Consider the following 26,697-nt stretch of genomic DNA (forward strand, 5'->3'; position numbering starts at 1 on the left):
ATAGAAATGTTAAAAAAGTATTAAAAAAAAAAAAAATTCTAGGATGTATGTGAATATAGCCCTTTGTCAAGATATGCAAGAACCTTGATGATTATTTACACTGGACCCTGAATTGTACCCCAAAATAATTTATATTCATTAGAAGAATGGCAATAAAGAAATTGTGCATGCTTATTCCACATGAACTAGGAGGCTATTCTCTTTTGCAGATATAGGCACACTGATGAACACATCAACATGTAGCATTTACATTTTAACAGCATTTGGCATACAATTTTCTCCAAAGTGATTTACAACAGTGCATTCACTGCTACATTTGATCAGTATTATGTATACACTAGGAATTGCAACCGTTGCAAGTGCTATGCTCCACCAGCTGAGCTGCAGGACTTCGTATGTAACCGTCTTTCAGTTAGCATTAGTTTTTAAAATCAACACTAAACACTTTGCAACCCATTTTACTTAATGTAAAATGATCCTGAAACTTGATCATGAAAATGGACTTGATCCTTCAGTATCAGAGTTTGTAGGTAGTTGTTAAGGAGTCTGTATTAAGAAAGTAAACTGTATCGACTTTGGTTTCATGCTGACCTATAGACTTGAAGAGTAACAGAAGGCTAGACTGTAAGGACCAGTCATTTAAGAATAGTTCAGTAAGGCTGCAGGCCTGCCATGTTGTACCCAGAGGGTGGATGCCAGATGGGTAACGCGTAAGGGTAGGAGGGCAAAGCAGCCTCGTAAGATCCAGTAAAGGGGTTGCCCACTGGCGGGCAATGCATAGAGTGGGTCTGAGCAGAAGGTATTGTTAGATGGCTTGGAACAAGGACCGGTTGAAGAGGTAGAGCCTTCAACTGTTCGGTTAAGTCTGCCCGAGGTCTCTCCAAGGTTGGCAGGTAGGGCATTGTTAGGCTGGGATGAGGGTGGAAGAGGAACTGCTGGGTAGGCAGAGGCAACGCTGTCTTTGCTTTCTCTTTCCTGTCCGTAATGCGATGTGAAGGGGCTACTGGTATCTTCTTCAAGTAGGATTCCTCAGTGGTGGGCCTCTTTAGGAGGTGCTGGGGGTAGGACATGTGGGGTTTAAAAGTGGGCTGTAGTGACACAGGCCTGCAGGGATCTCGTGGTGAGACCTTGTAGAAGCTGGAGGCATGAGGGACCCAGCAGGGTTTGGTGTATGCAGGTGAAGGCATCCTGTAGGATGTAAGTCTGGTGCTGGATTTACCATCCTCGGTCCATGTCGAAAGACTCCTCTGGGTCTTTTCGGAATGGGGTGGGCCACATTGCAGGAAATCCCTGTAATGGTAGCGGTGATAGTTGACCAGTTCTTTGCTGCTGGGGTAACATCCGAGAGGCTTGCAAACTCCTGTGCTAGCAGCCTTGGACGTGGGGAGAGCAGACAAACGAGAAGGTGTCTTACTTTCGGTATCTTTGGAAGGAGACTTCTGGGTCGGCATGGCTATACAGTCCTCAGAGGAGACAGAGCAAGGAGAGGGGCTACGGGACAAGGAGCCAGACGGAGAAGAGACGGGAAGGGGTGAGCCATCGGAAGAGTGTCGAGTGCGAGTGGAAGAAGGACACACGGGAGACTGGGAAGAGTGGGACAGCTGAATAACAGAGGGTCTCTCCAGTTCTGCCCCATCCTCCAAGACACCAGAGGCAGGGTTGGTCAGGCTAGCCTGGGCCAGACGCTTCTTCTTCTCCAAGGGAGAGATCACCTCAGTCGGGGTAGGAGTATGAAGAAGAGAGATCTCTCTAGAGCAGGAGCCAGGGTGGGGACCGTGGACAGAAACCCCGGATGACTGATCAGAGTCCAGGCGATCGGAGGATGTTAACCATGGACTGTGATGGGAGCACATCCCTCTCTCACAGTGATGATCTGATCCCATTTTCTCCTGTGAACAAAAGGGATATGCTTCAGAACACGGAGCAGACAGATACATCTCCACACACAGAACATTTAGAGATATACACTATGCATCAAATTGTTGTTTTGCTGGCAATATAAGAGCAACATTCTGAATATCGTGAAAGTTCTAATCTGCCTTTTATTTGGCCAGTACATGTCCTAAAGAATGTCATTAGACTAGCTGATCGACAGTGACCCGTCCTTCTCCCAAGACTAAATATGTAGGGGCATTTAGACCAAGGGTGTCAAAATCATCTCCTGGAGGGCCACAGTCCTGCAGAGTTTAACACCAATCTGCTCCAACACAACTACTTGTAGGTCCTGAAGACCTTGATTAGCTACCCGTTGAAAAAAACAACATATGATGGTTAGGTATGTTTTGAAGCACAGCAGCTGGTTTGAGCAGGTTTAAGCTGGTCTTTAGTTAGTCATGAGCTTGTTTAAGCTGGTCTAAGTTGGTCATGAGCTGGTCCTGAGCAGTTGCTAGACCAGTTTATTACCAGCTTAAACCAGCTCATGACCAACTAAGGACCAGCTTAAACCAGCTGCCATGCTTCAAAATATACCTAACCAGCATATGCTCTTTTTTTTTTAACAGGGCTGGTTTAGGTGTGTTTATTTAAATCTGAAGCTTAATTCTGCTGTAGCTCTCCAGGAACTGTTTGACATCCCTGGTTTAGATAGTAAAGAATTTAGTGCTGTTTATGCTACCATGACTGGGTGCAAACAGCCAACCGTCCAGGGCATAGGTCTTCAACCCTGCGCCTGGGGACACACTGTCCTGCAGAGTTCAGCTCCAACCCTAATCAAACACACCTGTTCCAGCTTATCAAGGTGTTTACTATCACTTGAAAAGTCACAGCCAGGTGTGTGGAACAAGGTTGGACACTGAGTCCCCAGGAGCAGTCTCCCTGCCTATGACCTGAGACACTGGGATTGGCTCCAGCATGCCCCTGACCTTACATAGGACAACTGGTTTGAAGAATGGATGGATGGTTCAAAATGGTCCATTTCAATAAATCAATTCAACAATCTGTTTGCATTATTACTTAAAAATGTGTCGTCACAAACAGAAGTTCTCATAGCATAGTTGTACACAACCCTAATTGTACATTTAACAAAGAGTTTCTTTGATCCAAGTGCATTTTCTTCCTGCTTACCTCACACTCTTCTCTCTCCATCTTCCTCTTCTTCTTGCTCTCTGGCTTACTTCCCCTGTTCTCAGGGCTTCTTTTGTACTGCTTTCGAGGTTTGGAGGGTGGTAGCGGTTTGTCCTCCTCCCCCCTCAGCTGCCGCTCAAAGGGCAACACCAACCTGCACAAAGAAGGAGTTTTACTGTTGGAGCCATTGGTTAACGGTCAATGCAACTTTCTTTAACTGAGCAGTTGTGTTCATGTGGGCAATGACACTTTCGACTTGTGATTCTGAATAAAAAAAAAATTGTCTGGTTCATTACAGTTAACAAGTGAGTTTACCTTTCGTAGTGTCTGCGTGTGCAGGTGGCTGCACTGGTACTGCCTGGACTACCACCCAGCTCATCATACACATTTTTCCATAGCCTCCGCGCTGTTACCTGTGAGCAAACACAACGTTATTACACACCCTGTAGCGACTTCTCTGACAATGATCCAATTACAAAACCAGATAATAGTGATTCTAATTCACGAGTTTTCACTCATATATATATATAAATATATTCAGATTTAGGAAATCACATTTATATTTGGTGTGCTGTCTGAGGAGAGGGCTCCGAGCTCGGCATTTAGCCAGAACCCAGAAAACTCCTACATATCCCAAGCTGGGATACGAATAGTTAGGATTTGGGAAGGAGGAGGGAAACCTGACACAGGTAAGTTGGCTGTATAAATATTTACTATAATTGTGCTCATTATCATGCTCTACCTGTGCTAAATTCATTGATTATTAATGTGAGCCTCCCAAACTTTGTTAATAAAACATCTTTGAAAATAGTTTAGTGTTCTGTCAGGGCCAATAGCCTCTTGGGCCTCACACTGACACACAGCGTCGTTGTGCTATGAGCTTTCCCGAATTCATATCCCGGCTCAAGGACCTTTCCTAATCCCACCCCTCTCTTTCTTTCTCTCTCCCACTTCGCTTCCTGTCAGATCTAAACTGTCCTATCATAAAGGCAAAAATGCCAAAAATTTATAAATAAAAAAATTGCTTGGTGTTCTAAGAGAGTGGTTACATAAATTTACCTTTATACAACTAAAGTTTACAGGCAAAATCCAGTCTTCTCAATATGAATTTCACACAAGGGATGTGTTCCCTATATAGTTTTTGTATCGAATTCAAGCTAGTTTAACTCTGAACATGTCAATTTGCCATGCTGACCAACACAATGCTGTTTAATTAGGAAGTGACCTCTGACTGAACGATGCTTCATGCATCACTACTGACAATGGACCTTCTTTGCCCACAAAGTTTAGCTGATGTGAAAGCGCCTTATGGATAAATGTGTTTCATATGCAATTCTAAATTAGTATCTGTGCTTGCATTTTGTTTTCTTGGACTGACTGTGTGTGTATTGCATGCACTGCAGTATCAGTCTGATCAGCTCTTGTCATAGTGGAACTTCATGATTAGTCACTGGTTAGTTTCAGAGGTTGCCTTATATGTGTGTAAGTACATACCCCAAATTTATGTTCACAGGCTGATAAAAGTTTCAGCTTTACAATGCTAATACCACCCTTACTGCCTGACACATTGCTAAATCAATTAATGACCAAGGTACTTTTTTTTTTTTTTACAGGTATCAGTCCTCTGAAGTTCGTTTGATGACAGAAAACATGTTCAGTTTAGTTGTGTTACTGGAAAAAAAGTTTGACTGATGCAATGATGGCATTTTTTAGCATGACTCTTTTTAGAGTACGAGGTCAGATTTTCCACTCCCAGACCTAATTCACACACATACACAAGACCCACTAAAATGATATGCAAACAGACATACATCGGTTTTACTGACCACACGCACACTTATTAAAAATACAAACATTTTAGCACCTTAAAGTGAGTGGAAACTCAAGCGTGACAGAACAAAGCTTTAAAGCAGCGGGTTTGGGTAGAAGAGCTAGGTGGAAGATGGACCCTCGTTCTCATTGTGGTCATAACGGTCACTGTATGTATGGTGTGGCCTACAGCCATCATAGTTTCCACTGTGCAAGAGCAAGTGGCAAATGCATGACCTGCTTCTAAATTTCCTCATTAGGTGCAGAAGCCTCAGGCAGTTGGCATACTTGCACAATATATTGACAAGATAATGCTATCAGGGGTGTGAATGAGAGATTGGGGCGACAGACCAGCACCAGGTTGTGAAAGGTCTGTCTGGAGGTTTGTTTGTGTGAGGATACTAACCGCATCATATCCTCCAAGTGTCTCCACAGCTTTGTAGATTTTCCACAGGTTGACTGGAAAAAAGACAGAGACATGGTTGCGTCATTACACAAATTTCTCATCAAAACAGTGAAAATCAGTGAAATGAGGTGCTCTTCAGATAAAGGAAGTCAGATTAAATGTTACACGAGCTGTTTTATTTATATAAATATATAATTTATATATATATTAAGGGTGTGACGAGATCTCGTGACAATATTTTATCTTCACATCAGGTAAGTGGACACATGATAAGTGGGAAAATTACGGAGTGTAGTCTTTATCAAGTCATAAAAACAGAATTCACAGTTTAGCGCAGAGTGTCACGGAAATTATCAAACTTTGAATTAATTAATGAAAAGTAGGTCATTATAATTAAATCATGATATGTATCTGTAAATATAAAGCCAAAAGTCTATTTAAATATGAATCCTGCATGTTCTGCGTGTCTCTGTTAATGCATGGCGCAGTCACACGGTTTCATTTACCACACACACACACACACGCCTGTCAGTTGAGTTTGTGGCAAAGCCTTCTCTAGTGTTTCATGTTGTTTATTACTGCATACATTTTTTTTAATGGATGTTTCTTTTCATAAAGTACAAGTTAATTTCAAAATGTAGCCTAACTCAGTAGTGGTACCAAATATTGTTTTGTGGTCATTAATAAACATATGTTTTATTAATTGAAGAAAATATTTTGGTTAACAGACTTACATGTTTAAGCTCAACACAACAAAATGTATTGTCTGTCTGTCTCAATATAAAAAGTCCAAATTGAGTCAACTTTGAGTGTAATGTAATGAGGAAATTAATATTGATATAGCTATGCAAAATGAGAGACTAAATATAATTTTTCTTTCATAATTAATTTTAAATATATTTTTTAATACAGTTAATTAAATCTGACTAATGATAATTTATTTTAATACTAAATTAATTTCTTTAATTTTAGATTTGTTTTATTTTCGATAACAGTTAACACAACGGTTATTTAACAGTTCTCATAACTTCATTAATAATGTGATTTCTGTCTCGTGATTTAAAGAAAAAAGTCCTTGCACACCAAAGTGTACCACATTCTTGGAAAGTGTCAGATACAGTTCATGATTTAGTCAGCATGTTTTACATATATGGTATATAAGTGGTTTTAATTAGTGCATTGCAGCCCCAAAAATGGTTGCGGATGTGTTCTGTTCAGCGAAATCATGCTAAATATAAATATTAATGCAATTTACTAAATAGCTGTGCATAGTTGGAATGGCATAATAAATAGGCTGTTCAACTTTTAAAAGGAAGGAGAAAACCTTTAACTTTGCTTCTGATATCAAAGTCTGTGTATCTAGTCAAATCAGACAGATTCCAACACGTATACATTGTGTAACATGCCCTCAAGCTCAGAAACCATGAACAAAACTATAAAAGGTAAAACAAAAGATGAACACTAGACATGGATTCACTTGGATTGTGATGTGGTGAGGTGAATTATGGCTGTAAAACTTTTTCCTTAACAAATACATTTACATCAAATTTATTGAATTACAGTACATCTGCACGATTTTGAAAGTATTTGAGGTTTTTGTTCTGAGTTGCCACATGATGTTCAATGTAAAATCTACATCTTGAAGCAAATCCAGCTGAAAACCACTTAATTAAATGCTGTAATATTACATGCAACAGTATTCAGACTCACTCTGTTTAAAGCCAAGATGGGGAATTCTCTCTATGGGCGTGCCTCTTTCCTTCATGAAACAGTACAGATTGGTCACAAAGGTCCTCTCTTCACTCTCAGATTGGTCCGTTCTGGAAGCTTCCTCGCTGCTATTGGTGGACACCATGCTCTCCATCTCCCTGCTGGTCTAGTGGGAAAAATTGTGCACGGTTAAAAGTCACAAAAGGTGTCCCAAAAACAAGTGCTTTTACTTGAAGAAAGAATATTTTAGGAATATTATGCATATTCCTTGAAGAATGTGACATTGTTTTCATATACCTCACTTGTCTTTTATACTGTGGAAATAATTATTTTATTTATTTAAATATTTTATTTATGGTTAACATTTAAATAGTAATCAATTTAGATTATGGTAGTATTTCGTGTACAATTTAAATCAATTTAGAATTGTTTTACCATAAATTAAAATAATGAAATACATAATATTTACACATATATGTAAAGTATTTTTTCTTCAAATAAGAAGAATCTATTAAGTCACAACACAACAGGTTAAAAAATAAAATAAAGGGTCTCAAAAAAGAATGCAAATGCTAAATACATATTTTTATAAACTTTACTTTTTCTCATTTTTATTTTAAGTTGAAATGACCTGGACATGTTTTTGTGAGAATCCCCCTAGTTGAAAAATGTTCTACTTCATATGATTGTCAGTTTCTGCCCAATTCAAGAGTTCCCAACATAACAGTTCGACAACCAATAAATCTACAGTATGTGTGTGCACTGTACATGATATAGGCAATATATGAATATATGTGGGTGAGTCTGTGTCATTTACAGGAAGCAGCGTAACTGTGCTTCGAACAAACTTCAAATTTCACTTTCACACAAACAGCCTGATAAATCTTCTCACTGATTCATTTTCTCAGAGCCTCATGCAAAATTGCAGGTGATATAGGTGCTCATGCAACCCCGTTCTGAGACAGTCATATTCAGAGTGTGAGACTGAAAACACAACAGCTTTGGCTTTCACCACCACTTTCAATAAGTAACCAGACATCCTGTTTGAAGGGAAACCGAACCACTGGTGGGGTTTTCACAAAAGAAAGCTGCACTGGTGCTGTGATAAAGACACAAGTGGTGCAAACATGAGAAACTTTGCAGTTACTGCAAGAGGGCGGGATTTTGGTGTCCGCAAATCTTGTGATTTTCAGCTGAAACACAAGAGTATGAATGTAGCCTTCCTTATCTATATGATACTAAAAAAGTGAAGTGGGATTATGAGATATGTTCCTCAGATCACACTATTTGATCAAAAGGCCTTTTGGAAAAACACTGAACTCCAGAATAAAGGGCCGTTCATGATAACTACAATGATAAGGTTTTAATACTTCAAACCACAACTAACAATAACTGTAACAACACACAGGAACTATAATGTTTGAAGCATTTTTTTCCTGCTGATGCACAATAAAACCATTGAAAGCCAATCAAAATCCACCTGACTTTAAAGCAGCAGATGACAAAACTGCAGCACACGCTTATAATAAACAATATCTTATCATCCGTTATTGTGGACACTAATAAAGTTATCTTTATATTTGTGATTCTAGGTGTAAACGGGCCACGATATAGACCACAGAAATCTCACTATCATCCGCTGTGAAAAAGAAGTGAATCTTAAATATATATATATATATATATATATATATATATATATATATATATATATATATATAAAACTATATTTGCAGTAATTGCAATATTATTGATATAAGGCCACTTAAGTGTACTTAGAGTACAATTTAATGACTATGTTTCTTAACACACTTAAGTACGCTTTTAAAAGTGCACTTCTTAATAATATCAAGTTTTACTTTAATGTACATTTTAAATAGTTGTTTTAATATTCTGTCATGCTTTATAGAATTATGATTTATTGACTAACATAAAGCACATGCAAAGTACTTGATTATAATTTTAAATGTGTTTTAAAAATAATTTGAAATATTATTTCATATTGCAACTTTGTCGTTACAAATACATTTAATTATATGACACAAGGTTATTTAAGTCTATTTTTGTTTAGCATAAATGCATGTCAGTGTTGTAAATATGCAAGTATCAGAAAACATTATATTCAGTTTGCACTTAGGTCATCCTTTGAAGTACATTATTTCTATAAGTAGTAGTATGCAGTCTAAATCAAGGCTAATACAGACAAAAACACAAGTTGTCAGGAAACGTTAGTGGTTTTTATGCTTGCAAAACCCACCGCTAGGTATGTTATCATTGCTATACAAATACTTAGGTGTTCTTGGTGTTCTAAGCCCAATGCTGAATAGTTTCTATTACTTCATTACTGATTGCAGATTCAAATTACGGTAATTGTAGTTAGTAATGTAATCTGTTGGATTACACATATTAGGTAATGTATACTACTACTCTTTGGTTACTTTTTAACCTTACTCGTAAGAAAATGATTTCCATTCTTTGCCTTTTTAATCGTCCACCATGTGAAATACACAAGTCTGATAACTTAGAAACACCTCTTCTCATGATTTGGGTTATGATCCATATCTTTAGCACAAACTGTTCAGGATATTTTACGCACTTCAGCAACCACCACTGAAGTGATGATCAGCACCTTATTAACTTTGTACATGTTCTTGTATAGCAAGGAAGGAACAAGCCCTGTTAAAAGAGGGAAGTAAGTGAATGTTATCTACAGAAAAACAGCACATTCACCCTGTGTGGCAAAGTGCTAAATGACCAGGCCAAAGTGGAACTGCTAGCATCGAGCACGCCAGCACACAGGACAATGACCCACAGTGCAGGCAGGCCGCAAGCGAGAAATGAAAGAGTGAAGGCATGCAGAAATGAACGCAAGCGGTCACAAGTTTGCCCACTCAGTAACAATACACATGACTTATAAGAGGGGGGCGGAAAAGTTGGTAAACCTTAGAACATAAGTAACAGGGTTAAAAATGCTGATGGAAGAAAGAAACAGAAGTGACTTGAGCTGAATAACGAAAGACACTGATGCCTTCTGTAGAATTGCTTATAGCCGAATTGAACTCATTATGACAATATTGTCTTTTAAAGCGGTTTCACAGCACATTATGAATTGTCTTTAAACATGAGTTTCCATAATTGATTCTGTTATTTCCTTGTTCATCTCTGTGAAGCTGCTTTGAACCAATCTATATTGTATAAAGCGCTGCAGAAATAAAGGTAACTTGACTGACAATGAATCAACATGGGAAAACTTTGTACAAAAGTGTGTAATCTGGTTTTAGGTTTTAGCCACTTCTCAGCTAAGCGTAGACTTGTTTCAGCAGTTTTTTTTAGACGGCTTAATTGTTTGTGGAAACAATTTTTTTGGGAAACAACGTTTGGTTAAATCACATTCGCCCTCCAAAAAGGTAAAAACAATCTGTAACAGCCTGCAAAGAGAGAAATTCCCCAGTGACTATATACGCTACGCACAGAAAGCTTTGGATTTCCATTTGATGACTCTGGTGGTTGATCTCTGTCGTTTGCTGCCAAAGCAATGTTCAGTCAGTAAGTTTCACACTGAATAGAGTTCCTCAGAGAGGGTAACTTCTTCCCAGAATAAGGCCTCTACAATGACTAATATTGTGCATATAGGGCTTTATTCTAGCCTCTGAGTAATATAGAAGATAAGAAGGCCCCTTTTCAGTGTAGTGAAATGAGTAAACATTGAGGCCTGAGGTCAAATCTGTCTTCTGTGAAGGGAATAATATCATACATGTGGGCCTAAAAGCTGGGGCAATCTAAAAGAGTCTGATTCATTCTTTCCCTCGCTTCAGTCGTAAATACAACAGAGAAAAATTGACACGTCTTTTGCTATGGGTGCTGCTGAGCTCCAGTCTGTCCTGAATTGAGTCATCTTCACTGAAATTTCTTATACGGGTTTATCTGATTACCATCTACCCAAACATTTCCTGTTATATTGACAACACAGATAACCAGCTTTGAGGAATAGTGTGTTAGCACTAGTTCTTGGAATAAATATTTGAATATCTTGTATTCAAGGGAAATGTGTTTTTGAGAAAAACGCAGGTGGTAGTTTTTTTCCGAATTCGGTTTCTTAAGGTCTGTTTATATTGTGTATGCATTTAGTGTCTTTTATCTAATGAAATTGTTACAAAATCATTCCTTAACCACAAATATAATCAAAGTAGAGATGCAACTGTTGGAAATCATATTAAAATACATAAAACCTGCTCTCACAAAACTATCTAGGCCACTTGATATGTAACAAAAACACAAGATCACTCGTTCAATTTAATACAGTCATATCAAGACCACAACAGGGAAGAGCTTAGCTCTTAAATGCTACCTTCGAGTTTCAAACAGGAAGGGTTTTTTGTGTGCTGAGAACCGTGCCCCAGTCCCTCTCGAACTGTGGCTTAAAGTAGCACAGACCCCAGTGTGAGAGACTTTCTGCGAGGTGCAGCTTCTTAAATTTCCACCTCATTCAAATTTCGGAAAAGTGCGTGGGTTAGTCTGCAGCGGACGTGTCAATAACACTCAGAATGAGAGTTTATACATGCTGATGAAGACGCAGTGGCATGGCCAGCGCTCGCCACCAAAACCACACGGCTTTCAACTTCTGACGCCACCCTGGAAATATGATGCATCTTTGCACTAGCATACAAACACTGTTTCAATTACAAGAAGTGTGTGAGAGAGAGAGAGAAAAGAAAACATCTGTGATTGTTTATATGCGTGTCCTTGTGTGTATCATAAAAGAAATGACAAGACGTGCCACCTTTTACCAGCCCCCTGCAATGCAACACTCAAAACTGGCTCATTCACTTGTTATTCTGATGTACTGCAGGAAAGAAGAACTGAAAACTATGACCGAAATAAATGAGACCAGAGGCTGTTGAGTCAGTGCATGTAAATAAACTGGGATACGGATTTTTCCGGCTCGCATTAGAGAAAAAAAGTTATTTTCTTGCAAAATGAAAGTCGAATGGACAATCTAACCACAAGTTAACAGTGTCATATCTCATGTGACTAACTACTGTTACTGACATCAGCATTCTCAGTAACCGAAATATTGCAATAAACCAGAAATCAATTTGGCAACAGTCATTAGATCGAAAGGGGAAGTGAGATGTTATTTTTACGAGCAAAATTTGCACTTCAGCCACATCGGGAGTATCAGTTATGTGAAATTAATAAAGCTACATACGAACTTAAATTCACATTTACAGTTTTAGGAAACGATGCCTTAAAGGGACAGTTCTCCCAAAACAATACAAATTACTCGCCCGTGTGACGCTCCAAACCCTTTTAGATTTTTTCAGTGGAACACAAAAGCAGAAATTTTGAGAACTGCTACGTAGTTTTTGCCACAGAATGACCATCATGAAAATAGTCTGTGACTGAAGTCATATGATAGCCTCTGGTAAGCTATGATCGAGAAATGTTCTCACAAATGCGTCCTTCCACAAGGAATAACACCACACAGGCTTGAAATGACAAGAGGAGAAGTGAATCACGAGCCACATGTGCTGTCTTACCTGGTTTGGTGAATTCATCTCCTGCTTTTTCTCTTCACAGTCTTCTAGTTCTCCTTCACCAACATCGACCTCTCCTCGAGGGTCCAACACTAAAACAAAGCACAGCATACTAGTTACTACTCACAGATGAAGGTGTAAACACCTAATACATCAAACACTACAGTGACTGAAACTTTCCGTTAGTGTGCAGCCGATTTGAGTTTTTCCATTTCCAAAGCTGATGCAGTTGATTCAGTTGATAAATACTCATTTTGGGAACAGAGAGACAGGTCTTTTCTAGAGACACCACAGAAAAGCAGTGGTGAATACTCTGGAAAGCAACTGGTAAACTGGTATTGGTTCACCCAGAGATTAATATGCAAATTCTGTCAAGATGTATTCACTCTCATGGCATTCCAAACCTGTATGACTTTTTTCTGCTGAGCACAAAAAGAAAAATAAATCAAATGTTTCTTTGACCACACTATGAGTAAATGAAACCATTGAATGTTGTTTTGGGCTTGTACAGTTACAAATTGCTGAAACATACTTTATTTTAGTATTAATTATACATTATTAGTATTTGTTATTAATTTAAATGTATTTCTTAACATTTATAATGAGCTTATTTTAATATTTTCAATCATTTTTACCATTTTTTAGTTTACATTTGAGTAATTTAGCTACATGGTGTTTAAACTTTTAGAAATTTGTAAAATGTTAAAAATATTTCTATATAGCTAGTGAATAGTTTTTTGTTTTTTTTGAGAATTTGTTATGTGCTTTTGTCACTTTTATTAGTTATTAGGGTTTTCTATATAGATTAACAGAATTTTTAATTCAGTTTTAGAAATTTCAGTCCGTCAGCTTATGCAAAAATGCCGCCAAGACAAGTTTCAAGTTTTTTATCTAATATTTAGATTTAGATTTTATTTCAGCTTTATATCAATTACCGAAAATCTGTAAATGTTTTAGTTTTGGTTAACAAAAACACCATAGTATTCAAAATGTCTTCTTTTATACTCGATGGAAGAAAGAAAGTCAAAAAGGTTTGGAACAACATGAAGGTAATTAAATGATGACGGAATTTTCGTTTTCGGTTAAACTGTCCCTTCACCAGCAGCATTTACACTGATTAGATCTGCAGAAACACCCCTCATCTCTACACGCTTAGAAACAAGTTGTCAATGGAGTATACATACAAAAGCTAAAGGGTACATGTTTGCACCTTATTTACCCTAAATGGTACATATTAGTACCATAACGGGAGTGATTTAAGAATACATAAAGTTATCATATTAGTTCCTTTTGAAAGGGCATCGGTCCAGTGAGAGTTTGGTGTCTTTGAGTATATCCCGTGTATCCCATTCGCATTAAACATCCAAATCAGATGCTAATTTAGCATGAGCAGAGCAACCCCGCATCTGCTTTATAAAATGCAGTTTTGAATCTGAAGTATTGAGTTAAATGGGAGTAAGACACATTAAGAAAGACAGATAGAAAGAAAGAAAGAATGAAAGAAAGAGAGAACATTCTAATACGAAACCACATGATTACAACACTACTTCCTGTCTGTATGCATAAACCACAGCTATGTGATACTCTGCTGGAATATAAAAATAAACGGTTGTGAGCTGTCTAACAAAATTAACCCACCAATGCATCCTCTATTATGAAATCGATATCTTGCATGAACGTACCAGTTGTGTACCAGTCTTTTATAATTCAGACATCTGATGTGCAGCGTTTGCATTTTTATACGCTTTTTAGTGCTTTGTATATATCTGTAGAAGGTGCAGTGGGGGACACTATCATCACACTGGACTTTCGATGGCCAAATTTCAGGTCAATAATGACACACAGGCGAGCATATCAAGTCATCTAGTGTTCAGGTATCTGGTTTGAATAGAACCAGCACAATGTAACCATCAGGTACCTGACAGCATCTTATTCACAAACCACACAAGCACTGAATTATAGGTTTGCTCTGGGTTGCCTCTACCTCAAAGTCTCCACTTCCCCTTCTCGCCACCCTTTACACTCATATCTCTGTCTGTAACATCCAGCAACGCTTCGCTTTCGAGATCAGACGTTTCCTGTGCCAGGGCACTCAACAGGCTTCTGTTATTTTACTTCCCCTTCTGAGCCACAGTGCAGAAAGATTGTGACAAGTTGGACTGATATTATCACTGGTGCGATAGCAACTTCTGCATTGTTTCTGGCAGCCTGCTATTGTGCGGATGGGACAAAAAAAAGTTAGAAACCCAAATGAATTCTTTAAGTGAGCATCTCTACAAACACCGAAGGCTTTAAACTGTGGCTTTTCATCTGAAGGGCTAACCATGCATTTGTCATATCCCTGATTGCCTCACAAATAAAACCAGAACGTGTGATAACATCACAATGCGATGGCGTCATAATGTCACAAACAAACTGGTATTCACATTCTGACTACATCAAAGCAAGTTATCAGCGTAGAAATACATATATGTGATAAGGCTTCCAAAACAGAGATGACCTGTGATGTTTGGTCAATACACTTATCTGGCCTATTCTCATCAGTTTGCTGTTGGCGTATCAGATGAGGCGTTTTACGCTTCAACAGCAATGTGTTGCTATTTCTCTAAAACCACTTCCTCAAAGAGCTAAACCTGTTATGGTTACTCATATCTAGTCCTTATTATAGTCACTTAAATTACTAAAAATGACAGTAATAGCCATTATGATAATCCACTTAACATTAACTCCTTCCAAAAAGGAGTATTTTATTTTATTTTACTTATTGTTTAAACTAGCTACTACTAAATAATCAAACAGTGATTATCATATTACCATATTGTTTATCAGCTCAACCAGTAAATGTTCATTAGGCTACTTAATATTTCATTTTTTCCCCCATAGATGTCCTAATAAGATTTTGAATTTATCTTTGTTGTAGCTATTCTGACTAGTCTAGTATTTTATATACAACAAGTAAAAATGAAATTATAAGTAGTGAGATAAGAAATAGCCTGGATAGTAGCCTACGTTAGTGTCTCAGAACCGCTACTTGACGTGGCTTTAAAATATAGGCTAGACAATATCTTAAACCTAATTATTAAGTTAGGCATTTAAATTAAAACCAGAAAACAGACTGTTTTGTTTTGTTTTGAAGAAACTTTGATAACCGTCAGTGCCAAGAAAATCAGTTAACAGAGACCCTCGCCTTTTGTAAAAACTAAGCAATATAAAGAAATGTTGATTTTAGTCATTACAAAGTTTTCGCATCGTTTAAAGTGGTATAAACGCTTACCCATTTTAGACAAGCGCGAGGTCCACGGATTGTAATCTCAGGTGCGCGTGTGTTGACGTGTGTCTGCTCGTCTCGTGTCTTAGTAATTGACAGCTCGCTCTCCAGCACGCGCTCTCTCTGCAGCACTTCCTCGTCACTCGAGTCAATCAGGAACCCTGGGAGTCTGAGTCCTCTTCAAACACTGCTGCTGCTGGTGGTGTTTTTTTTAAGCAGTGCGTTTTCGTTTTAAACAAGTTGGTTTACAGACTTTGAGTGCATGTTCCCGTTAATAGGTTTTCAGTATGTCTAGCTGCAGTTTTGTACGGAATCCTCTCTCAGAGTTTCAATTTTGAAGTCTGAAAAAAAAGAGAGAGAAAAAGATACATTATTAGGATATGTGTGACCCTGGACCACAAAACCAGTTTTTATTTATTGAAATTTACATCAATAAATAAGCTTTCCATTGATGCATGGTTTATTAGGATCTGACCATATTTGGCTGAGATACAAATATTTGATAATCTGGAATCTGAGGGTGCAAAAAAAAAAAAAAACTTTTATGAGACAATTGCCTTTAGAGTTGTCCAAATGAGGTTCTTAGCAATGCATATTAGCCTACTAATCAAAAATTAAGTTTTGATATATTTACGGTAGGAAATGTACAAAATATCTTTATGAAACATGATCTTAATTTAATAATCTAATGATTTTTGGCATAAAAGAAAAATCGATAATTTTGACCCATAGAATGTATGGTTGGCTATTGTTGCAAATATACTCCAGCAACTTAAGACTGGTTTTGTGGTCAGGGTACATCCTAATAATTTATCTTATTTTTTTTTTCAGACTTCAAAATTGAAATTTTTTTTATATATATATATATATAATTATAATTAATGTGTGACAATGTTTTATTTACCTGGTATAATTTCCACTCTAACAATGATTTTGAACCTAAATTGAATTTCTATCAAATCGAGACCCCATTCAAAGAAAAGGAAAACAAAATCAAAGATACATATCAGAATATTTTCATGGCTCATAATCTCCAGTTGAGCCATGATTTTGTCAATTTATATTAAATAAATAAATGTAAACGACAGAATGTTCCAGGGATGCATTAACATGCACTGTTGAACATTGTTAGTACGTAGATTACTCATATTTAATTAGTAATTCACTTAAAAATTACATTTATCTGAAAATGTATTCTTTCTCAGTCCATCCTAGATGTAGATTAATTTCTTCATAGAAAACAGATTCTGAGAAATTTTGCACTACATCTCTTGACCAGTGAATCCTCTGTAGTGAATGGGTGCCGTCAGAATAAGAGTCCAAACAGCTGATAAAAACATCACAATAATCAAGTAATCACTCCGGTCCATCTGTTAAGAAACAAATCCATTATGGTGTCCTTATCTTCAAATTATTGCAAACAGTCAAAATGTGAGTCCCTATTATATTGCTCTAATCAAGAGAGAAATATACACAGATTTGTACTGTTTACAAGCTAAAAAAGTGAGGGAGAATGGGCTTTTTACTTAAAGAAGTGTTATTTTGGATAATGTTTTAATGTTAAAAATGTATTAATGATTGATTTGTTTCTTACAATCGTAGTTTTTTGCCCCATTAGATGTTAATTGAAGTTATGCAAATTACTTTTGGATTATTGTGATGTTTTTTTTTGGACTCTCGTTCTGACGGCACCCATTCACTGCAGCAGAGGATCCACTGGTGAGTGATTGTGGAGTGATGCAATGCTGTATTCCTCCAAATCTGTTCCTCTCACTAAACAAACTCATCTATATCTTGGATGGCCTGAGGATCAGTAAATGTAAAGCAAGAAAAAATTTTTTGGGTGAAATATTCCTTTAAGATTAAGAAATATGAAATTTGAAAATAGTGTTTTTCTAAAACTCAGAGCATGGTCAAAAGTGCTTGTAGTTTACTAAACACCCTTACACTGCTGGATTAAAAACCTGACATCAGACACATACTGGAAACGCAAGAGAAAGGGGTTTGCCCTGACGCATGCAAGCACTGGTGAAAGTACTGTTCTCAGTTTTTCCCCTTTGTATCTATTATGAAAATGATAACCAGGACAGAAGTATTGTGCTAAGCAAAACCTCAAAAACTGTAAAAAGGCGACAGAACTATATTTTAGCATAACAAAAACGTGCACATTCTGCAAAAGGAGATGGGGAGTAATGAAAATAAAAAGGCACAACAACTGAAACATCTGAAAACAAAACAAAAAAGCTGTAAATAAAACAATATGTTTTACAAAAAAAAAAAAAAAAAACTATTTTAGGTTTTCCACTTTAATTTAGCGATTCTTGGTAATTGTCTGTGAAATTTACTAGTAATTTCTGCGTGAAAATTATTTCATAAAGATTTAATTTTCTGAGTAAAAAGCTAAAGTAAAGGGGTAGTTATTAAACAATGCATGAATATAAACTTCATATAAATGAATGTTGTAACAATTATTAAAATCATTTAGAAAAAAATCTGAATTTTTTCCAACATCAAAGACCTTTTTGTCACTGTAGTCTTAAAAATCCTTATTTTTTATTATAACTATTACAAATTATTATTATTATTATTATTATAGAAAACTTTTTTTTACTTTGTTAAATATCATAATATTAACCTAACATTAAAACTATTTTAATCACACAAGGATGACTGTCCTAGTTATTGTGGGAGAAAATCTTTCTGATTTAAAGTTAACTACATTAATTAACATTTGGTCCTAAACTAGCTGAGTAATATCCAGATTCATGGCATGGCACTGGTTAAAAGAACCATTCTGGCATATCAGTTTTTCATTTTATATATTTATTAATTAATTTATGTGTCATTAATTTAATGAATACAATTATTTATTAACTAATAATTAACATTTTCTCTCTCTCTTTTATATTTCAGCAAAGAGACATGGTTTAGATTGTGGGCTGCACTACAAGACTGGGCTAAAGGGGATTTAAGGACATGTGAGCATTGTTAAAATAATAAAAAAAATATTCAGGAAAGTGTTTTAAACAAGACGTTACAGACATATCATTTACTGTCAAAATGTGGGGAAATGCCCCTCTAAATCCAAAACACCACTGTTACAGACATCGTTTTGTCATTAATTGACCATGGTTATATAGTGCGTGTGTTTTGTACATATTGAAGATGAACTATAAAAAAGAACACCGGAAAACCCCATCATGAAAATGTGTCATTGTTTTGAAGCTGTCAGATGTTATGTACCGGCTTGATATCTAAGTGCACTTATGAACGTCTTGCTGTTAAAGTTTCGGATGTGTCGTTTATGGATGGGGCCTCTCTCACCTGCCCGCATAGTCCCTGACATTTAACCATATTTAACCTTTAAATGTCACAATAACAGTTTTCAGCCCAGAGCCAATTGCACTGAGGGAGTTTCTCAGGTGAAATATTAGACAAAACATCCGTCCTCCCTGTTATTGGGAGTGAAAGCATACAGACAGCATCTCAGCCTGTGCATGATAACCCGATGTGTATTAACACTCTCCAAGATGACTTCTTTTGGGGAGTATGAAATTGCTTATGTTGATATCAGAAATGGAAATTAGGGAGTTTGTGACTTGTGTGTTCATATTCGATTTGAGAGGTTCAGGTTTTACTCAGTCTGAGATCACACCAGAGTTTCACAATGCAGCTCAGGTGCTTGTCATAGCTTTTGTTCTGGATCAGATGGACACAGACACGTTTGACTAACTCGCCATCAAATTAAATGATGAAGCAGGCAAATATTAAGGCATTTGCTGTTGATCATATTAAAATGGCATCATTTATGTTAGTAAACTTGGTGATTGCTGTCAAGCATCTATCAAGTATTTCTGTCTACTGAATGATAGCTTAATCATGTGGCTTACTGTGGAAGTGTGTGACATTACTCTGATAAGTGACCAAATTTATGATTTTCATTTGGTAAGGGATTAAACGGGAATAAAGATAAAAACCCATTTCTATGGAACAGAATATCAAAACCACAAAAACTCAAACAACTACATAGCAACACCATGTCAACCACCCTCTACACTCTACACCACTCTAGAAATAACCCTGGCAACCATTTAAAAAACTCTAGCAATCACATGGCAACACCATGGCAACCATACAGAACACACTAGAGATTGCATAGCAACACCTTGGCAACCATACAGAACACTCTAGCAATCGCATAACCCTGGCAACCATTTAGAACACTCTAGTGATTGCATAGTAACACCATTGGCAACCATACAGAACAGTATTACACCAAAGTCACTATCAATCATGTAATTCAATCCAGAAATATGAATGTTTTCCTGATTGTATTTAGTGTTATATTATGTTTTGTTAACTGTTTTCACAGGATCCTGATATTTTGGGCAGTGAGAGGTCCGTGATGGTGTCTAATGAGCTGTACTCAAACACCTCTGGACTCAGTGCTCAGGTAAGATTTTCTACATCTTTTTCTAGCATTGGTTCTGAAATTAGTTTCATAGGCATTAACAAATTTAGATTATAGAGTCACAAGCCTTAAAATAAACAAGCTAGAAACACTTTTCTCTTAAAATAAGAAACAGAATGAGTACTTGTATTTACATTTTATGCATTTGGCAGGTTTTTTTTCTGTTATCCAAAGCACCATACATTGCTTTCAGAGTATTAGGACTGAATGATTTGGGAAGAAAGAAATGTGAATCTTCTGATAAAAATTTCAGTTATATTTCAAAAAATATAACACACATCAAGGTTTGCTGTGCTTGTTTGTAGGGCTGCACAATTTTACAATACCACTATTAATGGTCATCTTAATATGTTTGTTTTTAAACATTAAACCAGTTTTATTTTAACGAGGAACTGCAGGGAGCCCTTAAAGCGGTAACGCTTGACAATGAGCTTCATTAGTTAATGTCAATTAATGCATTAATGTTAAAGAGCAGGTCATTTGCTATTTTAAAGTGTCCTAATATTGTGCTGGAGTTCACTACAACAGATTGAAATGTCCTAAGGTCAGAAAACATTGTAATTAACCCTGGCAAACATTTAGAACACTCTAGTGATTGCATAGCAACACCTTGGCTACCACACAGAACACTCTAGTGATCGCATAACCCTGGCAACCATTTAGAACACTATAGTGATCGCATAACCCTGGCAACCATTTAGAACACTCTAGTGACTGCATAGCAACACCTTGGCTACCACACAGAACACTCTAGTGATCGCATAACCCTGGCAACCATACAGAACATGCTAGAGATTGCATACCAACACCTTGGAAACCATACAGAACACTCTAGCGATTGCATAACCCTGGCAACCATTTAGAACACTCTAGTGATTGCATAGCAACACCTTGGCTACCACACAGAACACTCGAGCGATCGCATAACCCTGGCAACCATTTAGAACACTCTAGTGATTGCATAGTAACACCATGGCAACTATACAGAACATGCTAGAGATTGCATAGCAACACCTTGGAAACCATACAGAACACTCTAGCAATCACATAACCCTGGCAACCATTTAGAACACTCTAATGATTGCATAATAACACCATGGCAACCATACAGAACATGCTAGAGATTGCATGGCAACACCTTGGAAACCATACAGAACACTCTAGCGATCACATAACCCTGGCAACAATTTAGAACACTCTAGTGATTGCAAAGTAACACCATGGCAACCATACAGAACATGCTAGAGATTGCATAGCAACACCTTGGAAACCATACAGAACCCTCTAGCGATCACATAACCCTGGCAACCATTTAGAACACTCTAGTGACTGAATAGCAACACCTTGACTACCACTCAGAACACTCTAGCGATCGCATAACCCTGGCAACCATTTAGAACACTCTAGTGATTGCATAGCAACACCTTGGCTTCCATTTAGAACACTCTAGCAATTGCATTACCCTGGCAACCATTTAGAACACTCTAGCAATCGCATAACCCTGGCAACCATTTAGTCACACTAGTGATTCCATAGCAACACCTTGACTACCACTCAGAACACTCTAGCGTTTGCATAACCCTGGCAACCATCTAGAACACTCTAGTGATTGCATAGCAACACCTTGTCTACCACACAGAACACTCTAGCGATTGCATAACCCTGGCAACCATTTAGAACACTCTAGTGATTGCATAGCAACAACTTGACTACCACTCAGAACACTCCAGCGATCGCATAACCCTGGCAACCATTTAGAACACTCTAGTGATTGCATAGCAACACCTTGACTACCACACAGAACACTCTAGCGATCGCATAACCCTGGCAACCATTTAGAACACTCTAGTGATTGCATAGCAACACCTTGACTACCACACAGAGCACTCTAGCGATCGCATAACCCTGGCAACCATTTAGAACACTCTAGTGATTGCATAGCAACAACTTGACTACCACACAGAACACTCTAGCGATCACATAACCCTGGCAACCATTAATAATCATTTAAAACTGGCAGCTCCAGTAGTAATTTTAAAGGATTTATATTGAACTCTGTCATGGAACTTATGTATAGACTCTGGTTAAATAATTGAATAATCAATTTAGAAATGAATTTGTACCTGTGTATGGTAATGACTGGATGAATGATTCAGCAGTGGGCACCATTTGGTAAGACATGCAACTCTCACTGTGCATTATGGGGATTATCTAGCCGTTGAGTGTACATCAGTCGTACACTCATTATTGCTTTGCATTGTGGGATTTAATGAGTGTACTTGAAAACCACTAAAAATAGAGCCCTTTATGAGGGTATAGGAAGCGATTGTTCTAGATATTGCGTAGCAACATCTTGGTAGCCACCTAAAACATGGATCCTCAAATCTGAACCTCGAGATCTACTTTCCTCCAGAGTTCATCTCTAACCCTAATCAAACACACCTGAACATGCTAATCAATGTCTTCAGGATCATTAGAAAATCACTAGCAGGTGACTTTAAGCAGGGTTGGAGCTAAACTCTGCAGTGCATTGGACATCCAGGGCAAGATCTGAGGAACCCTGATCTAGAACATTCTCAATATTGTATAGCAACACCTTGGCACAACACTCTAGAGATCGCATAGCAATGCCTTGGCAAACAGAACACCCTCACAAAACACTGACAACCATCTGAAACATTCTAAATATTATATAGCCAGGGAAGTTGCTAGGCACTTTTTAGGGGTGCTTCCCCATCTTTTAGTCTGCGTTATTTAGCACGAGTGCATTTTTCAATCCGATTCGGCTGAGCGTTAAACAGCCAGCGTCAGAGGACAAGGTGAGTTCATTTATTACATACATTAGATAAATAATGCTCAGTTCTTTGTTTAAGTTTAATGTGATGCGGTAATAATAATAATACAAGCAGTTTCCCATCCACTCATTCCAGCGTCTTATCAGAGTAAATGACAGAGCAGCAGATTGCATCATAGACCTATATTTTGTAGCCATAGCAAAAAAAGGAGTTGTGTTATGTTATTTTTTAAGTGTTTAGAAGTGGCAAAGAGACTGATTAATGTGCTGATATTATTTTAAAATGAAAAAAAGAGAGAAAAAAGAAATGGTTTTATATTACTTTACATCAAACATTATGCCACTTAAGACAATTACTGTAATCTAGGTTTGTCTATATAAATTAATATTAGTGAATATGATCTGAATATTTAAAATGATTTAAAATTAAATTATTCAGGGGCTAGAATCTGTACAGGCCTAATTGTTTAGCCTATATGTATAGACCTGCATCTCACTCTATTCTATTCCATTTTATCATCTATAGCACAACATACAGTTTATTTGTTTGTCTATTTATATTTACATACGTGTATTTTTGTTTTCTGTGTTGTTGTCGTGTCTGTGTACTGGAAGCTTATGTCACTAAAACAAATTCCTTATATGCACAAGTATACTTGGCAATAAAGTGCTTTCTGGTTCTGATTTTCTGCTTATTTTAGTATACAAAAAAATATTTTAAATGCCCAGTTTCACAGACAAGGTTTAAGCCTTGTCCCAGACGCATGTTTGAGCTCTTTTAACGGAAAGCAACTTTCAACTGACATACTATCTTAATAAATAAATAATATTATAATAATATATCCTCCCCCCGCTCCAGGGTGGGTGACTAGAATCTAAACCCGTAGGTTATAATGTTGAGTGGGCAGATGAGAGAAGAGCGGGTGAGATGAACGTTTACACCGGTGAGTCAGTGAAGAAACACTCAAGTCAGAGCTTTGAAGAGAGAGTGGAAGATCAGAGATTTACAGACAACTGAAATTCCCCCCTTATTCATGTAAGAGAGAGAAAGAGTGAAAGATGGAGAGTCAGAAAGAGGGGTAACAACAAAGAATGAGATGTGGAGGGGCACTCGAGCAGAAAACAGACGTTACAAGTTGGTCATATTGATCCAGAGCTACGGAGGCTGATTTGACTCATTCTCCTGGGAACAGAAGAACAGATTCCTCCAGTTCAGTTTATCTGATTTTAATCATTTACAGCAAGATAAAGTTTACCCGCTGATGGAAAAAGAAAGGTGAAGAATTAAAAAAAATAGGACAAAACTGGTTGCAAGGTACTTGCCACCTGCTACACAAGCTTTGTTGGATAAATATCACAAAGCTTTTCAAGAACATGTTCGGGTCATATTTCATCTAGAAAAAAAAAAAAAAGAATATATATATATATATATATATATATATATATATAAAATATATACAATTTTTTCACATACAAATTCAATACAAATCTTTTTTTTCTAATGCAACAGTTGCCTTTTCATATATGCAAAATTAAAATAGTATATAACTAGTAATGATATATATATATATATATATATATATATATATATATTCATTCACTGTTTGCAACTTCATAAAGTAAAATAACCAGATAATTTGTTCATTTCCATATTACTTCATAGTTTCATATAACAAAATTCATCGATTCAATTTCATAGAACATAAAATTCATCGATCTGGTTCTAGGCCTACTGTAAGTGTACTGTAGCAAAAAAGTTATGAACTTTTCAGTCACAGCACACACAAATACATTAAATATTCATGTATGATTAAGTAGGCTGATATGGATTTCTATATTAGTCTACATTTTTTCACATGAATATTACTATACAGTATATCTCAATTTTCTGGACATAATTTTAGGTTACGCCTGAATGTGCTCGGAGTTATTCCCTTATATAGGCATACTTCACCTCTAAGCACATTTGCTCATATGTGGGATATTAGACTAGCGATGGTATGATACCAGTAGGCTTTGATTCTGATATTGGTTAGAGATCATAACGCTCAACTTAGGAATTAAATGAGTAACGCATTAACACACTCATGTTACGTGTGGTTTGTGTGACTCGATTCAGAAGTTACATTACTGAGTAGGTATTCCAGTTCAGAGAACAAATTTGCTTGCAAAGCCTCATGGGACGTACACACTCGCCTCTCTCAGCATGCAACAGAAAAAAAATTCTCAGAATTCTGAAATTTCCCAAAATTCGACACAAACAAAAAACAAATTGATATTTGCCATCAATACATTTTTTTAAACAGAATAAAATCTGACATTCATACTTTTTTTTTTTAAATAACAAATTGCTCGTTTTTAAAACTATATTGTAGCTTTTTCAGCGAGAAAATATTTAGATTTTTTTTCTGCAAAAATAAAAAAAATATTTAAAGAAAAAGCTGTGCTCAGATGGAAATATAGCTGACGATCATCCACTGCGGTGGTCAGCAAGGACTTCCACTGCCCTTTTTGCAGAAGTGAGTCGATATTTTCCGTCAATACATTTCTTACTTCCCTTTTCAGAATAAAGTTAATATTGTGCTAGAATACATCACGTCCTGCAGTTACCTCTCAGCAAATACCAGATCTCAAATAGCATAGTTCTGATTTGGGATAGAAGGAATATGGATGGAAAAACTAATAATGGACAGGTGAAATGCTATCTGAAACATCGGTTAGACTTTCAGTTAAAAAACAAGATGATTGTGATCTCTGAAGAAGGGGGAAAAGTACAGTCTCTTTTCTTCTGAAAATGAAACTGGGGGTGATCAAGCTAAAGAAGAAAAAAAAAAAAATTTCCCCAAACGGCCATGTTGATTTCGCTTATTCCAGGAAACCCAGTGAGTGTGACACATGCAGGTCACAGTTCTCTATAGCTGTGGCTTCTGTCGTATATGACAGGGAAATCGATGAGAAAAGCACTCTGTTAACAAAGTGTGCTTGTTTACACTGGACCCCTCAATAGGAATTATGCATCACAGTTATCCTCATCAGCTGTCGCCTTGCCTTCCGAAAAAAAAAAAAAAGAAGAAAAAAAAAGTGAGCTGGTGTTGCATTTTCAGAATCGAGATTGCTTCATTTCCAGTGAGGAAACGGTTTCTCTCTTCACAGAAAAGTAAATGACCTTCATTGTCAGCTTTCAAGAACATGAGCATCAGTGATGACTAAATGACTATTATATTCGATGGTGATAGTTCACTCGTTATTTCTGCTTTTATTAAGCTTCACTGAACTTGCATGGAAAAGAGTGATCACATGAATGCATTTTAATAATCGCTTTCATGAAAGAAAACTCCTTTTGTGTTCCATTGTAGAAACAAATAAAAAGAAAATCATGTGGGTTTGGAACAAATGCATTGAAAGAATATGAAATAACACCAAGAAACAACTTTCATTCAGTCTTAAAACTCTTATTTATTTATTCTTTTAAATGAAGTTACAACGGTGTCCAGACATGTTAGATATTCACAATGAGCTCTAGAGAGGAACTACGGCTCTGCTGAATGACTCGGAGATGTTTGATGTTTTTCCACAATGCTTTGGTAAAAATGAAACCTCAAACATTTCCTCAAAAACACTTCTCCCCTCGCTCTCATATTG

General features: G+C 36.9%; 1 protein-coding gene across 1 annotated transcript; it reads right to left on the bottom strand.

Annotated features, from left to right (window-relative positions):
- Positions 1–193: 193 nt before the first annotated feature.
- arid5a (AT-rich interactive domain 5A) lies at positions 194–16,096 on the bottom strand. The gene is made up of 7 exons (XM_059503174.1): positions 15,797–16,096; positions 12,526–12,614; positions 6,989–7,154; positions 5,279–5,331; positions 3,379–3,476; positions 3,064–3,217; positions 194–1,889 (listed from the first exon to the last, which is right to left on the bottom strand). The coding sequence occupies exons 1-7, from the start codon at positions 15,798–15,800 to the stop codon at positions 651–653; spliced, it is 1,803 nt and encodes a 600-aa protein (XP_059359157.1). The 5' UTR covers positions 15,801–16,096; the 3' UTR covers positions 194–650.
- Between the last annotated feature and the right edge of the window lie 10,601 nt (positions 16,097–26,697).

Source organism: Carassius carassius, chromosome 21, assembly GCF_963082965.1.
Source record: "Carassius carassius chromosome 21, fCarCar2.1, whole genome shotgun sequence".
Classification (NCBI taxonomy): domain Eukaryota; kingdom Metazoa; phylum Chordata; class Actinopteri; order Cypriniformes; family Cyprinidae; genus Carassius; species Carassius carassius.

What these genes read in the sequence shown, in the direction of transcription:
- arid5a (XM_059503174.1), bottom strand. An exon ending in AGATGAATTCACCAAACCAG is followed by an intron (nt 7,155 to 12,525) that starts GTAAGACAGCAC and finishes TTTTCCCACTAG; the next exon opens with ACCAGCAGGGAGATGGAGAG. An exon ending in CACTTGGAGGATATGATGCG is followed by an intron (nt 3,477 to 5,278) that starts GTTAGTATCCTC and finishes GTTTGCTCACAG; the next exon opens with GTAACAGCGCGGAGGCTATG.